Source organism: Anser anser (genome assembly GCF_964211835.1).
Source record: "Anser anser genome assembly, chromosome: 4".
Classification (NCBI taxonomy): Eukaryota; Metazoa; Chordata; class Aves; order Anseriformes; family Anatidae; genus Anser; species Anser anser.
In genome coordinates, this window is record NC_139724.1 from 61,004,107 (window position 1) to 61,025,565 (window position 21,459).

The 21,459-nt window shown below is 37.2% G+C and overlaps 1 protein-coding gene across 8 annotated transcripts in view; it reads left to right on the forward strand.

Moving 5' to 3' along the window:
- Positions 1-21,459, forward strand: part of KCNIP4 (potassium voltage-gated channel interacting protein 4) — a 437,397-nt gene that overhangs the window by 215,729 nt on the left and 200,209 nt on the right. For 4 of the 8 annotated variants that reach the window (XM_083835174.1, XM_083835170.1, XM_083835179.1 and 1 more), the window contains exon 1: positions 1,273-9,873. The exons of the other annotated variants lie outside the window; for them this stretch is intronic. In XM_083835174.1, coding sequence (XP_083691300.1) covers positions 9,774-9,873 — 100 coding nt within the window. In that variant the 5' untranslated portion in view covers positions 1,273-9,773. Of the gene's footprint in view, positions 1-1,272; positions 9,874-21,459 lie in introns of those variants that run through there. 8 annotated transcript variants of the gene reach the window in all.

A 21,459-nucleotide genomic window follows, 5' to 3' on the forward strand; every position in this document is an offset into this window, starting at 1 on the left:
TTCCATAGGCATGTGAGCTAGGCTTCCCTGTGACTTTTTACTGTTGATTGGCATAAAAGTCCCTTGTCGTCTGCAGTGAGCTACTAATGAAGCAACAAGGGATTAGGAGGAAAAGCCTGGCAAACATCCACATGCTCCATCAGCTGAACTGAAGGAACTCTTCTGTCAGTCTTTTATTTTGAGACTGTAGATAAGTTTCCTAAACATATTTATGGTAAAGTTCACTTAACACAGCTAAAGCCCACAGGAAGCTTGACAGTTTTCCAATAATACACAGCAAAAGATGTAGCAAAAAGTAGTGTTATTCTAATTATTAATGATACCTCTGATTATTAATGATGTATCTTCTTTCTTTGTTATTTGCATGAAAATGTTACTGTATTGTGTGATTCAATTCTCACCTTCTATCCGTAGCTATAGGTTTAAAAATGTAGGTATCTACATGCTACATACCACACAAACTGCACATCTGCCTGGTTTGCCAGAAAGAAAGCAGAGAAAGTGATCAGATTTACATAATACTTGTTTTTCGTCGTAATCTCTTAATCTAGTTTCTTTATGGGATTATAATTGTGGACAAGAGTTTGAATAGCTGTGTTTGGCATAATTGTGATTTTAGAAAGCCCTAACATAGTTTTATTAAGATTTGTTAGCAAAACTTATTACCAAGATATCTAGTTAGTTTATTGTGCATGGTTTTACAAATTCAACAATTGAACATACTGTATGAATGCTTTCCCATTATGTAGTGATGCTCTTTATCTTGCAGAGCTACATGGTTCCAGAGAAAATATGGGTTGGTAATAGTTTCTAAGTTTTTGCAATTTCTCTGTTGATCATTGTGAAGGTCCTTTCCACAGTGATTGCACCTCTCAGAGGAAGAAATCAAAACAAAATTCCAGAGTTACATGTAGAATGCTGTTCTGGAAGACAGAAAATAGTGATCTACAGCTGAATCCAGATATGTTGAGGAAATGTTTCTGTGCATTTTGTGCAGTTTTCATTCAAGTCTGTTATTCCTAAATCTGCTGTTCCTAAAATGGCTTATCCTATGACAAAAGCAACTTTTATTTTTGAGAGAAAAAAGCAGAGAAAAGATCATATTTAAGAGCACAGAGACAGTGCTAATTAGAAACAAAGAGGAATGTTAAAGTTTCGTCATACAAGTTTGAAAGATAGCTCTAAAATGTTCCAACTCCCATACTTCCTATATGCAACTATCAAAGGTATGTATTGGTTTGTTTGTGTTTTTTTTTTTTTTTTGGGGGGGGGGTGGGGAGTCAATAAGTACATTAGAAAACAGCCCATGAGAGAAGACCTGTGACTTTGAAAAGAAAATTGCCAAGTTATTTGTTGTTCTTTTAGGTATTGAAACTAGTTTTAGTTTACTAGAACTTTACTTAACAAACATTTCCAGCTGTAAAAAGATGTTTTGGACAGCTTTTACAAACTCTTTCTTCTGTTTAAAGGTATTTTTCTTCCATTAGCTTTGTTGTCATCAAGCTGTCATGACCATGTAAAAAGAGTGTATGCTAAGACTGCAGAAGTAATTGAGTTATTAACAGTGTTCTGACAATCATGAAAGCTACTGTCCACATCCTTGCACTTCTGTGTGTTTTCTCACATTCCCAGAGATCTCTTGATAAATGTTTCAAAATTATCTCACTCAGCCATAGACCTCTTCAATTTTATTTTTCTGCTGTGTTTACTAAACTTGCTCACTGTTGAGCTGTTGATGTCTCAATAAGTTAATAATGTTTTGAAGCATTGGTAGTCTTTTTAACATAGCAGTCTTTTGCAACAGGTATGGCATTCTAGGTCTGCTTAGACTGTTTTGCCTTACACCCAGTACTGTCACAAATGCCCTGATACCAGGTGATTGACATGTTCAGAGAATATGAGCTTGGGAAAACTTAGGAAATCCCTCTAGCAAAATTTCAACAGAACTGTGGTCATTTAAAGTACTGACTGACTAGTATTTATTTATTTATTTATTTTGAATTCATGTAAATTTGTCTCAATTCTTAGATTTCCATGTTTTGTAACTTTTCAAGGCAACCCTGGCTACCCTTTTGAACCTATGTGCTCAAAAGTGGAGCAGGTTTTCTTGAAGTTGAAGATATTCTCTTTTTAACGTCAGCTCTCAAATTATTACACTGAATCACTTAAAATGCAGCTGATAAGTTTGGACTGTGTCTAGACTAGTTAATTAAACACTTCCAGGAAACATTCTTGCACATTGAGACACTGTCATCAACTCTATTAAAGTATTAGAAGAGTGCCTGTAATACTCTTGGCCTGTGCTAGCTAACACTCTCCTAAATAACCCCTGTACATGGTTTAGGAGCTATCATAGACCAGAAACTAATCCTAGCATTTCTATTTCAACATTTTTTCTATAGCCATACTGTTTTAGAGGACGAGAGATGTGTATAGTATGGATGCAGACTGTTCTATGGTAGTCAATAAAAGTAGCAGAGAATTATATATTTAATTTACTAATTTAGACAGCTTTATTTTCTAGGGGTAGGTATTTTCAAAAAGACACAAGGGGGTCAGAAACAGATATTCTATTGAGGTCCTTGGAGCCTTTATCATCTCTGCTTATATTCACTTAGCCTTGTTCAGCAAAAGCAAATGTCTTTCAGACACATGTAACAAACAGTATGCAGATAGTTCCTTGCAGATGTTTCTCCTAGATATGAGTCTCATAGAAAGTGGCTTACTAAAATAATTCTCCTAATATGGCACAAAAAATTTACTGTGATAACTAACTTGGGAACACAGTGAAGAATAGCAATGGATCAGTTTTTGTATCCCACATATAGGCTAAAGTATCACTTTTTTTTTTACAAATCACTGACCATATTCCTATATCATCTAGATGCTGTTGGACTTGAGTAAGCAAAGTACTATGGTGTTTTGTAAAGTTAACAAAAATTGCTCCAAGACATCTAATATTTAAGAATAAAATAAGAGCTCAGGTAGAGTGACAGGGATGGGAGAGCAAACAAACACAATTATTATGAATAGAAAGTTTTATGGTGGACACATCACTGTAACTTCTGAGGTTTTGGCAGGGCATTGTGGACTTCCTATTACCACAGTTTAAGGAGAAACTCGAGGAAGAACAGATGTATTAATATTTCAGAATATATTAAAGGGCTGTATTAGAACCAGCAACATTTCTTATGAATGAAGTTTAATTTATGAATGAGTAAGGCTATCATTATTGATTGAGGGAGTTGACAGCTCAATATTCTTTGAAAGTCAGAAGTGTCCAAGTATGGCAGTAATATGTTAAGACTGGCCTTGAAGGTAATAGCAAATATATTTGTGCATGTTGAAATGGATCCATTAGGGAAATGTAAAGGGCTGAGAAAGTTGTGACAACCCAGAATGATGATTTTAGCAGGAGTATCCTCAGTGGATAAAAAGAAAAGAAAGATAGCACTTGCTAAGGACAGCAAAGAGAAAGTCATGATAGTTGAGAAGCAAAAACAGGAAAGTCTAAATTAAGATTTTAGTTCTCTGACAGGAAAAACACTGAATCTTAGAGCAGTTGTACTGGTGGTATTACATATACCCCTGATTCAAGAACACAAAGGGAGAAATAAATAAGAGATACCCAGGTCGAAGGGCTACAGGACTGACATGGCTAGAAAAAATTCTGTGAAATTACTTGTCTCAAAAGCATTAGCTCAGACACACAGAGTCCTTGCTAATAAGTAAGTAGCACAAACGAATCATGAGGAGAGTTGAGCTTCATCTATGGAATTGCAACAGCCAAGAATTTTTCAGCTTCAGTTTCCACAGAACATTTGAAAGTGTAGTTGCCTGACATTTTTGACATTGAACTTTTTTGATGATTTTTGCTTTTTAATGTGGTTTAAGAATTTCCAGTAAAGGTGGAGTTATCTGGATGGCATTTTTCAACATGCTGAGAAAATTTATGTCTTCAAATGACATATAATTCATGGCCACCATTACTACAATATCTGCAACAACTTCCAGAAAAATACACTAACAGATTCAGGGAGCCACATTTCCACAGTATGGATGGGGATAAACTTGAAATATAATTCAATTTTAAGGATGAGAGAATATCCAAAGACTATTCAAATGACTACTTAGAATAACTGGCAAAATGACTGTATGCCACTTCTGACTTTTTATAGCAGATCAGAACTTCTCAAGAGCAGTGTTATGATATGAGAGCTTCAGGTATACTTTTCAACTGGGACTACAAATCAGTTGGCTGGTGAGGGTGTTTTACATCAAGAAGCCTTCAAAAAGCCTGTTTATGAATATTATAGTATATAACATTTTCTATTTTAGTCACTTCTGTAAAAGCACAAGATGTAATGTATTGCTATTTAAATACAATGCTGAGTGTGAAGAGCCAGAACTTTGGCTTCATGACTACACCTTGCCCCTGTCCAAGACTGAAGACTCTTTGGGTGAGTTACACCATGCATGCTAGCCCATAAAATTATTGCTGCCTGCTGATATAGAGCTGGAATGCATGTTTAGGGCATCACCATGCATATCAGTAGTCTGACTTTTTGGATGGTACTAGGAAATTATCTTCTGACGTCACTTAAGCATCATCATGTCCAAACTGTGGCAACTCCTTGAGTAGTGACAAGTGAAAAAAAGTTGGGCACAGTTTGGGATGTGAACATAGGTAAAAGTTGTAAAGAGGTAGAAATAATGTACTGTGATGTCATATTGTTGTAATTATTACTGTTATTTTTTTCCCCAGTACTTAATCTGGGAAAGATCCTATGGAAGTCAAGCCGCGCTGGCTTACTGCCTAGAGGAAAGTTGAAAGGTGTGGTCCATTATAAGACTTAATATAATGGCTGATAATATCATTGCATTTTGTATATTTTGGTTCATTAAATATTTACTGAGAAAGAGGATTACATTCAAAGAATTAAAGCTAAACGAATAGCTTGTATCTCTTTGCTGCTTACACTCAGTGATTTGATGAACTAGAAGATTTGCTGTTTATATATATATATAAGAATTAATATATATATTAATTCTCTCTATATATTAATTCTCTCTATATATTAATTATCTCTATATATTAATTCTTAGAATTCTAAAAATCCTAATTGGAGTCATGACAAAATCCTGAGAGTAGCTTAATTGCAACCTGATGAATGTGAGTGCATAAGAGAAAGTGTAAGGAAGAATATAAGCATTCCTGGGATTTCATCTGTGGACCCACTTACCATTTCTCATTCCAAATTGAATGGGTCTTTTTTTAACATTAACATTTTGTGATATACAACATTAAGCAGTAGCAATATGATTCGTAGTACCTGGGATCCTAGTCATAATAATGTAAACATATTCACTGTATTGTGGTTTAGACTTCCATCACAATATGAGAAGTGAGCATTTAGATATGCCCCTAGCTTGAAATATGACCAGTGATTTCAATTTAATATATTTACTCTCATGATAAAAGGTAAGAATGTACTAAATGCTTTTTCGAATAGGTTACAGAATCTATAACACTTTCTAGGCTGAAACTTTTTATCTGTAGTTACAAAATAAGAAAAACGCAGCTACATGCAGTTCTTTATAAAACATCTATATGTAATGATAATTTATGCATTAATGTCTTTTCATCACATTCCTATTTCCTCCATTCCTAACTATCTTGTAGACCTTTTTCAAGTTTAATTCCACAATATATTAAGTTTTGGGTGGTTACACAAGAGAGAAAATAGGGTTTCAGTATTTGCAGATGTGTTAGCTACATTCTTCCTCTTGTATTCTGACAAAAATGTATGGGTAAATGAGGATGACTTTTTTTTTTTTTTTCCTTAAATGTAAGGAAAAGAAGAAATCAACAGTCTCTTCATTATTTTTGGCAAGCTATTTGGAGAGAGAAATAATTATTCCATGCAGTTTGTAACATTAGTTGTCAATAGAGTCAACTCCATTTTTAAGCAGGTAGAAACATAAGGAGCAGAGAGCTCTGGGGGTATTTTGCCTTCCTACAAGAGAAATATATTTTTGTAAGGTTTTGCTAAAAAGCAATGACCTAATGAGGAAAAGAATCTTTAACTGTAAGTATATGAAAATGGAAACAAAATATAGAGGAGATTGTCATGGCTGATTCACAGAAAGAGAATCACAGAATTGTTGAGCTTGGCAGGAACCTCTGGAGGCCATCTGATCTAATCCCCCTGCTCAAGCAGGGCCACCCACAGCAGGATGAGCAGGACCATGTCCTGGTGGCTTTTGAAGATCTCCAAGGAAGGAGACTCCACAGCCTCTCTGGGCAGCCTGTGCCATGCTCAGTCACCCACACAGTATGTGTGGCAAGGAAGCATCAGAAGTGCTTCCTGATGTGCTCAGTTGGAATCTCCTGTGTTTCACATTGTCCAAATTTCTTGTCCTGTGACTGGACGCTGCTGTAAAGAGCCTGACTCCATTGTCTTTTGTATATAAATACCCTTCAGATATTTATAGACATCGATGAGATCCCCACTGTGTCCCCTCCAGGATATGCTGAACAGACCCAGTTCTCACAGTCTTTTCTTATAGCAGAGATGCTCCAGTCCTTTCATCATCTTTGTGGCCTTTTGTTGGACTTTCTCCAGTGCATCCATGTCTCTCTTGTACTCAAGAGCCCAGACCTGGATCCAGCACTCCAAGTGTGGCTTCAGCAGTGATGAGCAGAGGTGAAGGATCTCCTCCCTTGAGCTAGTGGCAATACTTTGCTTAATGCAGCTAAGGACACCATTGACCTTCTTTTGGCAAGGGCACACAGCTGGCTCTTGTTTAGCTTAGTGTCCACCAAGACCCAACTCTTGCCAAGCTGCTTTCCAGCTGGATGGTCCTCAGCATGTCCTGGTGCCTGGGGTTGTTCCTCCCTAGATGTAGAACTTTGCAATTCTCTTCTTGTTCACCTTCATGATGTTCCTGTCAGACCATTTCTCTAGCATGTTGAGGTCCCTCCAGATGTCAGCACAACCCTCTGGAGCATCAGCAACGTCTCTAATTTTTGTGCCATCTGCAAACTTGCTCCCATCATCCAGACCATTAATGAAGATGCTAAAAAGAACTGGATTCAATATTGATCCCTGAGGTATACTGCTAGTCACTAGCCTCCAAATTGACTTTGTCACTGCTTATCACCACTCTCTAGGAGTGACCACTCAGCCAATTTTACTGAGTTTGGTTACAGCTTTCTTGCAAACTCCTAGCCTGAAGATTATTATTCTTACTGCGTTTTGGCATCCACCTGTAAAACTGGAGCAATAGTGCTTCCTTCTTTTCTTCTGTACATTCTATGCTATGTCTTGGAAGAATAGTGGGAATACTTGGAAGCATTAGACATAGGTGCAGTGGACCTACGCCTCTGGAAAAAAACTCTCTACTTTGTCCTGCTCATAGCTGATAAGGCAGACCCCAGACAGCAGATCCCCCACTGTGTATTTCTTAGTACACAGCAGTGGGAATCCAGGTTTGGGGAGCAATTACAGCTGCGTTCTTTGCAGAACCTCCACCATAACCTCTGCTTGCCATTTTTTTCTTCTTGGCCCTGGCTTGAGTTCAGCTGCTGTCAGCCTCAGGAGCAGTCCTAGGCCCATTCTCTCCCTCATGGCTATGGAGGTGGATGATGCTGCTAGGATAGAGGGAGAGGAGCTTCCTAATTCCTCTGTCTCCTAGAATTTTTCTCCAAACCTCCAGACTTCTTTGTGCTTTTACCTTCTACATCCCAAAGCAGCTGTCTCACCACCTGCAGAAAGGTGCAGGCACATCCTTCCCTTCCCTTCTCACAATGCACTTCACTGGATGAGGCTGGTGTGGCTGCCTTGACAGTAATAGCAACTGGTGCTGTCACAGAAGTAGTTAATATTGGGTCTTTTTAAAAATCATTTACTTTTCTGTTCATGTCAACATTTGCAGCAGACAAGTATTAAGGAAAGCTATTAATGCAATTGAATATGTCAGTTCAGGTGGCAATGTTAAATGTACTGAGACACAGCTTGTATCAATCATTTGGTTAACATGCACACAGGTTGCAGAGGTTATGCTGCTGATAAGGGTAAATTATCCCATTTTAGTCCCACCTTAAAGAAAGCTGGACCCATTGTCCATAAAATTATTGATAAGTTAGCTTAGAGGGAGGTATTTGACCTTGTTTGAAACAAAGATTAAATAAGAGACAGAAGAATGGAAGGAGAAAGTTTGAAGTAAATAAAGGCACGGTTACCTAAGGAAAAGTAGCCTACAGAAATGAAATGAAAACAAACTTAGAGATTTGCAGTATGTCCTGAGCACAGACAGAGAAAGCCCATGTCGGTATGTTTAAGAAGGAGCATTAAACTTTAGGTTTTCTGACAGAAGAAGCTTAAGTAGTTTCAGAGATTTCAATCCTGAGCAAACAAAGCATAGAATAGTGACATGCAAAACACTAAGCTGTATGGATTTACCTATTCACAGTAGAAAAAAAGTCATTTCTTTTTCTATTTATTATATCAGTCCTCATATTCCCACTTCTTTCCATTGTTTTCAGTAATGATAACACCCATCATAATGTGAGTATACCTGGGGGATTTAGAAGTTGCTGCCAGTTCTTACATGACACAAAGATTGTTTTTTTTGAATCTTATCCAAAGAAAGAAATGGACGGTAATGGATTTCAACCATGTGGATGACAGTACTCTACCAGAGAAGATTAAATTTGTTGCAATTGTTCCCTTGCCCATTTTTTGCTGTAATAAAGGTGCTGTTTTTCTGATGTAAATTCCTTCTTATGTGCTAAATTATTAGGGGATTTAAATAGTAATGCCTTAACTGTGAATAGCGTTTTGTGCTGTGTGTGACAGAACTGCAAACCTCTGCAGGTAGGCCAGCAGCCCATACTGGTGGAGGACACCAATTCAGACTTGTGGTTAGTATTTGTGTTATTTTGCTGCTAATGTTTCACTTGGAAAATACTTTGGTCAGCACATCCTACTGAAGTGAGAGACCATCAAAAACAATGAGGTCGCTTTTCCTTCTCAACCCATTCTTTAAAATTTTTCTTTTTCAAATCAGCTTAAACACTAAATAAAGCTCAGTGAGTGTGAGACAGCAGAATCAAAGAAGTTCGTGGCAGTTAATGACGAGAGACGATTCTTGACGCGCAAAACGCGGTGTTACCGGCCGTATGCAACAGTTTCGTGGGCTGTTTTTTGTAACCCCGGGAAACTAGGAGAGGAGCTGGCCGGACGCACCGGGCAAATCCCCGCGTGCTGCCCAGGCCGGCGGAGAGCCGATCCCTGCCAGCGCTGCGGTTCCCCCCCTCGGCTCTGTGCTTCGCCTCAGGCCCTTCGCGTCCCTCGGTGCCCGGCGCCGGGCCCGCTCCCTGCGTTTCCATGGCAGCGCGCTGCCCGCAACGACGCCGCCGCCGCCAGCTTCGCCGGCCCCCGGCGTTTCGGCGTCGTTTTTCCCGCGGACGTTTCCCGAGTGACCCGACCCAGGGTGGGGTGGGAGGACCCCTCGGCCTCAGCTCCACGCCGGGCCGCCCGGCTGCGGGAGCGCGCTCGGGGACCGGTGGCGGAGGCCGGAGCGGAGCCGCTCGCCGCTGCTGGCCCCAGCTCGAGTGGATGGGATGCCGCCCCCCCCGCTCCCTCCCTTCCCGCTCTCCCCCTTCCCTCGCAGGAGCCTTCTGCGCGTAGTTTAATGGCTTTGCAAAGAAAGCCGGGCAGGAGAGCACTTTCCTCAGTGGCTGTGGTTAGACCATGACCTAACTCATCATGAACTTGGAAGGGCTCGAAATGATAGCAGTTTTGATCGTGATTGTGCTTTTTGTTAAAGTGTTGGAACAGTTTGGGCTGATTGAAGCAGGTTTAGAAGGTAAGGGAGTGCTTTTTGATGGCTCGTCCTTCTTTCTGTTCCGGCTCTGCTCCTGCGGCGAGGCCAGGGGCACCTGTAGGGTGGGCGTGCGGCGCTGCCTGGGTCACCTCCAGCTCTGGGGGCTGCGAGCGGGCGGTCTTAGGGCTGCGGCGCTTTTCTTCCGCAGGAAAAACACACCGGTGTCCTGAATACCGCAAGTAGAAACTTAAGCGTTGAGCAGAGGTAACGTGAATAGAACGTGAATATCTTGTTCCTGTTGTAAATCTGCAGTTCTAAAACAGCAGGTGCCAAAGGAGCTTTAGGGATGCTAACGTGCAAATACTGCTATATTGCCTTAAAATTTTCTTCTAGCCTATTCATGCAAGTATAGTCTAGATGGGAATTGTTGTAAATTCAAGATATGTATTTTGTAGTATTTAAAAACCTGTTGAATATTTAATGTACTGTTAAAACTTAAAATTGTTCTTGAGGAAGAAGAACTGCAATGCTCAGATTGAAAATAAGCAACTTTAGCGTTCACTTATGGCAATTAAGCGCAAGTTTCATTGCTTGATGCTTTATCTCAGATCACCTCCTCCCTTCTTATCAATATGGTTTGTGTATAAAGCAGTAAAAATGAGAAATAAGAAGCTAATGTTGTTCTTAATGTGCTTTTTATTTGCAAAAGCTAGTGGACTATTGATTACTTTCACTTTTTTTTCTTTTATTTCTCTAAAGGCACTGTTATTCTTACCATATGAGTAGTTAATCAAAAAAGAAAAAAAAAAAACGGAGAAAAAAAACAAAAACACTGCAGCATAGTTGATAATGTAGTGATATTCATTGCATCAGGTTTCAGACTTAAATGTTCTGTCTCAAATATTGAAGAAATATGTATGTTCAAATCTTCCTGTAAGATAGCATTTGAGTACAGTGTATATATTTATGCCTGTGAAGAGGGGAACTTTGTTACTGAGAGATTGTGGTTTCATGTGTTAAAGAGTGAGAATGTAAGCAAAATTTGCTCTTATGAAAAGGTCTGAAAATGCTACTTGTGTAACCCTTTCAAGAAATGCAGTCATTTGATTTGAAATAGGGAAGTTCACTCAAAGGTTTCTCTGTGTTGCTGTGTCAGATGGACTTGCTAGTGTTAATTACAGAATCTGAAAACGCTGCAGGCACTCACAAAAAATGTGTTATCAAGTGCATTTTTACAAAGAATGTATATATGCATTGGAGTGTGTTACACTGAGTTGAAATAACAACAGAGAGATTCCCTTTGAATGCATTAATTTCTGCTTTTCTTTTTGTTTTGTGTTCAGTTGTAAATAGAAATGTCAATCAACTAGAGAAATGGGATAAGTTACCTGCAGCATTAGAGGTTGTGGAGATTCTGACAAAAAAAAAAAAGGTATTTACTTCTTAGGTTGGTTGGCAGGTCTCTGCGTTCTTTTGAGCCTCACATGCAGTCCAGTTCCTTGCTAAAATTTAGCATTTGATTGTTGTCTATGCTTGTTTTTATGGCTGGGGATGGTGATAATGGGAAGGCAATTAGAAATATAGTGAAGCTGCCTGTAAGTGATTGTAAGAGTTCTGTAAGAAATAAGTTTATCATGCAGCTGCCTATTTTGTCTGCCTCAGTAGAAAAAAACAAAAACAAAAACAACAACAACAAAAAAACAACTGTTAGTATACATGTATATGAAATCTTAAAGTTTCTTTCTTCCTAGTGCAGTACAGTTTTCCAGCATGCCAGCCAAAGGAAATCACAGGAAGGTGTATATCCTTCTGTGATATTCAAATGGTATAAATGAGATAAAAGGCATGTTGTGTGAAAATCCAGTAATAGATATAAACAATAATGTATGAAAGTGGGCATTAGATACCTAGCACAAACTTATGGATTCATTTGCTCATAGTTAGGAACAGTGCAGGTTAATTCCCCGGGTATTTCTTAACCTTGTGAATTAAAGATCTGAACTATTCACAATAGAAAAAAAAAATAGATTTATGCATTTTTACTGGGGAAAAAAAAAAAATTTAAGTAGTATCAAGTCTATTCAATTCCACCCATACATAATGAAAAGTGCATGAATCATAAAATTGTGCAAATGTTATGCTTTTAAGTAAAATGTTAAGAAAAAAATGAATTTTACAAGTGTGCTCAGAATATCTATATGCTTTTCTGGAAATCCGTAAAGAAGTTGGTGACAGTTTCATGAAAGTGTTGTTTGTTATAAGAATGTTTGTTGCTGTCTGGTTTAGGATATCTCTTTTTTTTTTTTTTCTCTCAAAGGTTAGTGTGTCCCAGTTAAAAGTTTTTGCATGTTTCATACAAATGAATGGTTTTACGTACTTGTGGCATACGAAACATGCTACATCTATCTAAAAATCATCTGTAGATTCAGTAATGATCTGTAATTCAGTGCACCCAAAACAGTATGCTGAACTCTCTAAAGTATACTGAAGCTTAGGTAGAGATCTGAGTTTCAGAATTGTCTCTCTCTAAATCCTTACCAAAAGCTTGAAGCTAGCCTTTCTTTCTTTCCACATCAGTTTTTCATGATTCTGAATGTTGTGAACCACCTCCACATTTAATGTGAAAAACTCAAGTGCAATTTATGTAAATCAATAGCAAAACCACATTTTCTTCATTGTAGTCTTTTAATAACTACCATGAGTAATATTCTGCTTTCTTCATAGTGTTTAATATAAACTATATGTATAATAATAGTATGCAAAGACAATGAAAATAATATCTTCAGAATAAATATTGTATGTATTTGATAATATTTATTTCCTAATGCACTGCAGTCAGGTAACAGTATGTTTTCTGTGGTTTTGCCCAGTTGCCTTCAAGCACTGAGTGATTGTTGTTGTAGTAGAAGTATTTTGAAACAGATGCTTTTAATATTGTATGACAGCTGCTAAAGTGATAAGTAGCAGAATAGATTTATACACTTCTGTCGGTTGTGGGTTGCAGGGACTTTATCTGTAGATTAAGTATTATTTTATGATGTATTGCAATCACTGAGGCAACTGTGCTTTCTGTGGTTTTGCTCAGTTGCCTTTAGCTGCTGAGTGGTTCTACTGTTGTTACAAAAGTGTTTTCAAATAGATGTTTTTAATATTGTATGACAGCTTCTAAAGTAGCAAGTAGCAGAAAAGATTTATTTGTTCTCATTGGTTGTGGATTGTGCAGACTTTCTCTTTAACTCTTAGCAAATTATGTCCTCCTTAATAAAGTTTATATTATTTTAAATGTAAACTTATTAGATGTAAAGAGGATACCTAGCAAGAAGAGTTTGTAGATAGAAATTTAAAATCAATTACACTTCTTCTTGTACGAAAAGTTTTTCCAAAAATCATTCACAATTAAAATTAAAACTTTCTTGTGCTGGGGGTCCCAGACCTGGCTGCAGTACTCCAAGTGGAACCTCACAAGGGCAGATCAAACGGGGACAATCCTCTCCCTTGACCTGCTGCCCACTCCCCTGTTGATGTGGCTGGCTTTCTGGGCTGCAAGCGTGCACTGCTAGCTCATGTCATCCACCAGAACCTCCAAGTTCTTCTCTGCTGTACTGGTCTCAATGAGATCTTCTTCCAGTCTGTGCTCATGTCTAGGATTGCCCTGAGCCAGGTGCAGCCCCTTGCACTTGGCCTTGTTGAACCTCATTAGGTTCACATGGGTCCAGTTTTCTAGCTTGTCCAGATCCTGTTGGATGGCATCCCTTCCTTCTGGTGTATTGATTGCACCACTCAGCTTGGTGTTATTTGCAAGCTCCCTGAGGGTGCACTCGATCCCATTGTCTGTGTCACTGATACAGATATTAAACAGCACTGTTCCCAAGACAGATCCCTGAGGGACAGCACTCATCATCGGCCGCCACCTGGACATTGAGCTATTGATTGCAACCCTCTGGGTGCGGCCACACAGCCAATTCTTTATTCACTGAATAGTCCACACTTCAAATCGATCTTTCTGCGATCTAAAGATCATGTGGGACTGTGTGACCTTGCAAAAGGCCAAATAGACTGACTGATGTCATCTACCAAGCTACTCTTCTTCCTCAGTGTAAGCATTGAAACCAGTACCACTGGGCATAAGGTTCAGAGAAGAAATGTAAAGAAAGTAAGTGATCCAGAATATTCATGTAAAAATATTCTATTTGTTAAGAAATACTTTCATAGCAAGTAGGACCTCTAACAAAAAAAAAACACCACGTAGTAGTAGTCATACATGTTTCTGTGAAATGTGTCTATGTTGTTCATATCTAATATGATAATATCAAGATTAGTGTCTAAAAAACTTTCTTAGGAGCCCTGAGAGTGGCAGTAGTAGAACTTTTTGGATAAAATTGTAATAATTTAGTTAAATTACTGAAAAACTTGATTCCTCAAAATGTCAAAGCAGCTTCTAATTCCATTTTAATTGTGATAGCTACTAACAATTTCCAGTTTAACATTTGGAAAACAGAGGAAAGCCACAGACAGAGACACAGGGAGTCACTTGTGATATTTATAACTGTCTTTGACAGACTGTATGTGAGTGGAAATAACACTGAAGTTACTTGTTATTACTCTGCAACTCGCAGCCAGTTAAGTTGGTTTTTGATCCAGTTTATGATTTGCTGGGAATTTCAGTGCTTCCACAGTGATGTCACCCTCCACAGTGATATTTGTGGATGGAAATGGAGGAATATTAATTTCAGAGCATTCGTTATCACTAATAGTACTTCATACCAGAAACAGTTTGTATTAAGAGTATGGGGTCAGGCAAAGATCTATGTGTGACTCTTTCTTTTTGTACATAACTCTCTTTGACATCAAGATAATGAAATTTGAAACCAACTATGGACCAATATGTGAAAAGATTAGACAGCTGACAGTGTGCAAAAGAAAAAAGATAATAGAAACTTTAACGTTAGGAATTTCAGGCATTCCTTAGAAGTAATCTGTTCAATTAAGTCTCCATATATAAAAAGATAGATTGAATTAAGACAACTGTTAAAACAACTACTCAGATGTGGATGGGTGAGCAGTAGATAGAAATCTTCAACATAGAACTCCAGTGAAGTTTTCCTTGATTAAATATTTCTGCTCAAACAGCACTACCATGTCATTTGTAGATGGTGGCAAGCTCTCTTCCATACTAGAAGCCTCAACTTCTGGTTGCAGCATCAAAAACCAGAACTGGGCAAGCAAGCTTGCTAACCAAAGCAGTTCGTAATAGGTGCCTTCTTTAAAGCAGTGTCTGCTTTAAAGCAGTCCAATGTCTCTGAATCATCTTCTGAAGGCTGATCCATTGTTGTTGAAAAGTGTTCTGAGTGTTCCCAGGTCAGTATCTACTGAAGAGATGTTTTTCTTAGGACTAATTTTCACTCATGAGCTTGTTTAGTGCTTTACATCCACAGAGGTCAAAAGTAAGCAAATACTGTAACTGCAAGTGAAAAAGAGATGTCAAAGGAATAAGTCAATAAAGAATGCTATGCTCCACATTACAATACAATACCCTTCGCAAACTCGTGAGTTTATAATTAACCTTAAAAAAAAAAAAAGATAAAAAGATAAAAGATAAAAAACTACTCATCTGTGATGAGTAGTTGTGATGCATTTTATGAACACAAGGGTCTCACTCCTGTTTCAGTTTTGTGCAAAAATATAAATTGCCTCATTTACTATAGAATGGAAGACTACTAAAACCTTATTGCTCATTTTTACTCCTTTGCAATTTTAGATAATAACCCCCCAGAATTTATGGGATTAACGTGGGTATGAGAAAGTCCTGTGATTTTGGTCTGTTTTATCTCCCCCAAGGAGACAACTTCTGATATTTACTTTCCCTATTTCCTACTGGCTACTCAATATAGAATTTATATTATGAAAGTATCTGTTTTATTTATTTAATTTAAATAAGTAAATTTGACATTCCTACTGTCAAAGAGCCACCATAAGCAAAAGAAAAGTATATACAGCACAGTGTTTGCCTATCACTATAAATGCCTTGATTTTTACTTATTCTCTACAAGATTCAATTCCCTTTTAATGAAAATCTATAGATGCCCTCTAGAAACAGTTATTGACTCTCTCTCACTCTCCTTTTTTTTTTTTTTCCTGGCCTGTATATTAGCTAAGAGTAAATATGGGTGGTACAAATTGAAACATGCACAATTTATACCAAGTTTTGAGAACATTTATTACTTTTCAGTACTTAAGGCTAAAATAGCCCCCCCAAAATCTTTTTTTTCTTCCTTTTTTTTTTTTTTAGTTTTAAAAACAATAGAAATTAAATTGTTGTGGATTTTTTTTTCCCAGATATTTAGAACTAATTATTTTAATGGGCTACTGAGTAGAAGAGTAAGCATCTTATAAGAATATAGTTTTGTCAGTAAGTAGGGGGAAAAATGGCATACCTAATTTTGTAGGCAGAAATAAATAATCTGAGTAGTGAGATCAGGTCTATCCATTCTGTTATGAAATATATTAATGCTAGTAAGACTTCCTGTACTTTTTTTTTCCCATAGAATTTAAAATGCTTTGCAACATTAAATAGAATTATTTCCTGATATGTGGAAATACATGAGGAAAATTATGCCAGAGACTACAAAATTTCATGGGTTGATCCATGAAGTTAAAAGAAATGATCAGATCATGTGTTCTTAATGCCTGTATACTACACGGTGATAACTTCTATGTATTTATTTTTATGATGACCACCATAGCATGTTTAGACTAATCATAGAATCATAGAATGGCTTGGGTTGGAAGGGACCTTAAAGATCATCTAATTCCAACCCCCGTGCCATAGACAGTGATGCTACCCACTAGATCAGGTTGGCCAAGCCCCCATCTAGCCTGGCCTTGAAAACCTCCAGGGATGGAGCATACACCACTTCTGTTGGCAACTTGTTCCAGGGCCTCACTGCCCTTACAGTGAAGAATTTCCTCCTAATGTCTAGTCTAAATCTATCCTCTTTTAGCTTAAGACTGTTCCCCCTTGTCCTATCATTATCCACCCAAGTAGAGTCCTCCATCTTTGTTTTATAAGACCTCTTTAAGTACTGAAAGGTCACAATGAGGTCTTCCCAGAGCCATCTCTTCTCCAAGCTGAACATCCCCAGCTCTCTCAGCCTTTCCTCATAGGAGGGAAAATCAGGAAATATATTTGATGAAGGGAGAAAGCAAGTGAGTACAAGTGACTTTTTAAATTTGGGATCCATTCATCTGGGTCAATGATATTCTCAAATTAAGAGAGTTACAGGGTTTTTCTAAGACTAGGTGGGGTGAATCCAGAACCTAGATGTGCTCTGAAGATGACAAAAGACAACAGATAAATCACTTTGTTTCACAACTTCCCTTTCTGACATTGTTAAAAACAGCGTCCAATGCCAGTTTTCCCCCTATCTTCACCTACTGATTCATTTTTTTTCTCTGAATCACTCCCAGATTTACACTCCATTTTAAGTAGGTAATCTAAGTTTTCTAGCCATTAGCTCTGTGTCAGTCAGAAAGACCAACTACACCTACTATACCAACTAAACCTACTATACCAACTAAACCTTTCCTTAGTTAAGTTACAAGCAATTGTGTATCTTCTTAAGAGTATAAGGAAGATCTTGTGGTCGTAGTGTTGTTTTTAATAGGAGAGTTTTTTCCTTTAGTTATCTGACCTATTTCTCTGGTAGCTGTCAATGAATTTTTCAGCACCTGATAGGAAATTCTGTCCAGCCAGACTAAATGTTGCCTGAATCTAATGAAGCAGATGATTTAATCAGATGAAACACCTCTGGTTTTTGCTTTCTGTCGTCATTTTCCCCTTGTGGTATCTCTAGAAGTAATTTCTGGTTGTTGTCCAGTCTTTTCTTCTAGTGGCCTTTATTGATACTTTCCAAAAATATTGCAGAAACATTAAAGAATAAATTTCTCCAAGCACATTTTCTTTCCTTTTTTTTTTTCGATAAATAGTTCAAAATTATTCTTCTTCAAACAGACAGATAAAACTTGTATCATCCAAAGCAGTCCACAGCAGACTCCTCGTTGTTTACAATGTGAGACAACCCGGCAATTACCTGTTTATTAACCAATTATTTTATACTCAGTGCTTATATCAAAGCTTTTATAGGAAATATTGTATACTTTTATATACAAGCTGTATGATTATAAGTTTAATGCTCTTTAATAACAACAAATTCTAACACACACACACACACACACAAAAATCAAACAAAATAAACCCGTTATTCCAAAGCAGAAAAGAGAAAAGGGTAATTAAACAATTGAATTAAGACATTAAGTAAGATATCTTCACTGGACGTATGCATTATGGTTATGCACCACACATCAAGTATTTTAGGTACATTGAATAGATGCTTGGATTACAGGGCCTACCCTACATTATGAAGGTTTGATAGGAAGGTATCGGCGCAAATCTCTTTCATCTTCTCTTTGTCTATACTTTTCAGTAAATCTCATTTGTTTTTCCCTTTTACAGCAAACTTCACTTCCAAATTATTTCTGTTGAAATAGCCCTATTTAAATATCCCCATTGGAGGAAAGCAGAATTGAGTTACATTAAATACACCTTTTTTGGTCCCCTGTTACCCATTTCTGTCAGGTTAACAACCCTTTTTATTCAGCTTGCTGTTGCAGTGGCAATCATGCCATTACATACACAGCTGAGTTGCATAATCATGTCTTAAAATCATTGGTGGTGATGACCAAATGTAAAGATAAGCATTTCTGTGCATGCATATGGTGAGAGGGGAGATGAAATATTCTGGAGAAAGTCCTAATGATCCAGAACCCGAATCTGTAACATACTCTTTTAAAGAGGAAGAAAAAGAAGAGTTATTTGCAGTATGTAAGGAGTGTCACACCTCACAGTTGCTAGGACACTTGTAAAAAGAGATGCCTTTTGGACCACTTACAGTATCCATACCACTGTCTCCCTGGTTTAGCACAAATGAATAATTGGTAAGAAACCTCTTCTTGTAGAAATTATTCCTTCAATAATGCATTTTTTTTCTGCTTAAACTATCCTATTTACATATGTTCTTGTAAACAGTACCTACACTTTTGAATAATTGATCTCACAGGTTAAGGTTGTGCCTATATTACAGTATCATCAAAACCCTGTCATTATTGAGATTAGCATTTTCTTGAAAAATGGTCTGATTCCACTAATGCATTATAAGAGCACTTTATATTAAAACTTTCTTATTACCTAGTTTACAAATATTTCAAGGCTAATGTAATACATTTCAAGGTTAATTGCTACTATTATCTCCATTTAGAAAACCTTCTGCTCTCTCTTATATAGAAGATTAATTATTATACAAGTATGTATTTAAATATGCTTTATGCATTAGGAGTATTGTAACAGTTTTTTCCAAAGCTTTCTTTAGCACCTTGACTGATAAGGGAGGACAGCATGTCGCTTCAGTGTGGCCCAAAAGTGAACTCTTCTCCCCTCTCACCCTTCTTTTCAAAAAGTCTTTTCAGAAGATCAGTCATTCATCCTGCAGCTCGTGCTTATTTCTTGCTTATCAGGCCCATTTTCTTAGGAAATTTGTTAGGATTCCAAATGCAGAGAACAATTCATCTACAGGCTGGTATGTTCTTTTAGCATCAGAAGCTCCTACTTAATCAGCAGTATTTATGACATTGCCCTTACTGATTGATGGAGTGCCTGTAGGTCACCAGGAAAGACAACTGCTGCTAGCAGAACAAATCACCTACATGCAGGTACTTCTTGCCCGTGTCTCAGAAGCTTTCAGGACCAACAGAACCAAGAAACAGCCTGCCTAAATTTCTCTGGTGGTGGAACCCATGCTTAACTACTATGCTTAAAAAGCAGGAAGAGATCAATCTTGTACTGCATGTACAGTGAGCCTGATATTTCTGGAAAGCCCAATTTATGCAGATAATCCATAATGTCCATGTGTAATTCTGTTCACTTGGAGGATAAGACCAAATTCTGCCACTTCAAGAGGGTGTGTAGTGTGCCCACCTGGAAAAAAAAAAATCTATAACCTGAATTAGGTCCTTGAGTATTTTGTCGTTAAAAGGAACTTTTTTCTCACTCTGTGTCAAATTTTATTTAGCCGTAGGTTATGCATGTTAAATATTTAAACTCTATTAACATGCCATCTGAGCTACCTCCTTTGAAGTCTGAGAATTAAACTTACGTTCATAAGACCATAAAAAAAAAGTACATGTGCTCTCAGAAAAATGTTTGGGATTTGAAGACAAGTTAGAACTCTTTCCCTCTTATTTATCATGACAAAGTTCAGAGTTCACATTCAGGTCAATTTTAAGGCCAGATAAGACGTTTGAGTTGAATCAAGTTACCAGTATATTATTGTCTTCAACAGTAAAGAAGGCAGAACGTTGTGTTGAAATTGTTGTTTAGCAAGTTGAGATATAATCAAATGTAGTAAATTTCCCTATAATCAAACTTGCTCTAATAGTTCAATAATAATAAAAATGTCATTAAAACAGGACAGAATTCTTAATCTGCTCAGGTGTTGACATCACCTTTAAATTATCATTCCCCCCCAAAATGCAATAGTCTGCTTAAATTCATGCATTAAATGCTACTTATTTTTCTCTTTGCATCCTTACTGATCTCTGTCAGGACAAATTATGTGCTATTCCATTCATGAATGTTAGAATTGTTTTGATTGAGCTAATAATTAGTAGACCTAAAACATACCTATTTGAAAAGTAATCTCACTGCAAAAACCCGAGTTAGATTGGGTTTTTATGCCATTAGGTCATTATGACTTTTTTTTGACAGGCTGGTCCATTGTTTAATTACTTCAAATGCTGGAAATGATATATCTGCTTTTGGCTTCTGTTGCTGTTCAGCTCAAGGTTTACCTATGTAATATCTTTGCCTACTCTTTGCTAGATAGTATGTAGCATCAGATATCTTAATCTGTTTCTTAAGTAAAACTCTTTTAGCTCTTGTAGCATTTGCTTTCCAGATTCAAAATATTTTCTCTGGTTCTTATCTGAATGTGTTTCAGTTCTTATAAATTTTTTGGAGTTTGTAAAGAACTGACATATCCAATCTTTGGATACAGGATTGACACAGGATTCAAAACTGGTCGCAGACAGGCCAGAAGTAAGAGGTAGTATCCCTGCTTTGCCCATACTTGATAATTACCACTGATGCATCTGAGCATTAGCTAGCTCAACTTATATTTTCATGTAATATATTCACGAGTGATTCTACATAGAACTAAAGACAATTATAAATCCTCCTTCCCCCCTTTTTTATTTGTTAGAAGAGCTCATGAGAAAAACCTTTGGTAAATTTATTTTTTTCCTTTGAAATAACCATGTTAAAGATGGAACCTTCTGTTGTGAAGCCTGATATGGATTAGTACAAGTGTACCACCTCCTGTATTTTCTTAGTTTTGAATTAATCTACCACAAAAAGTGAAATAAAACATTGAATTAGGAATGCTGCTTCAGAACTCTTCCACTTGTTTCTAGGTTATGAAATTAACTTTAGGAAAAAAAAAATAATCTGTAGTTATTTATCTTACATTTTTATGAATACAGGTGAGTATAAAGAGGTTTTTTATTTTTTATTTTTTT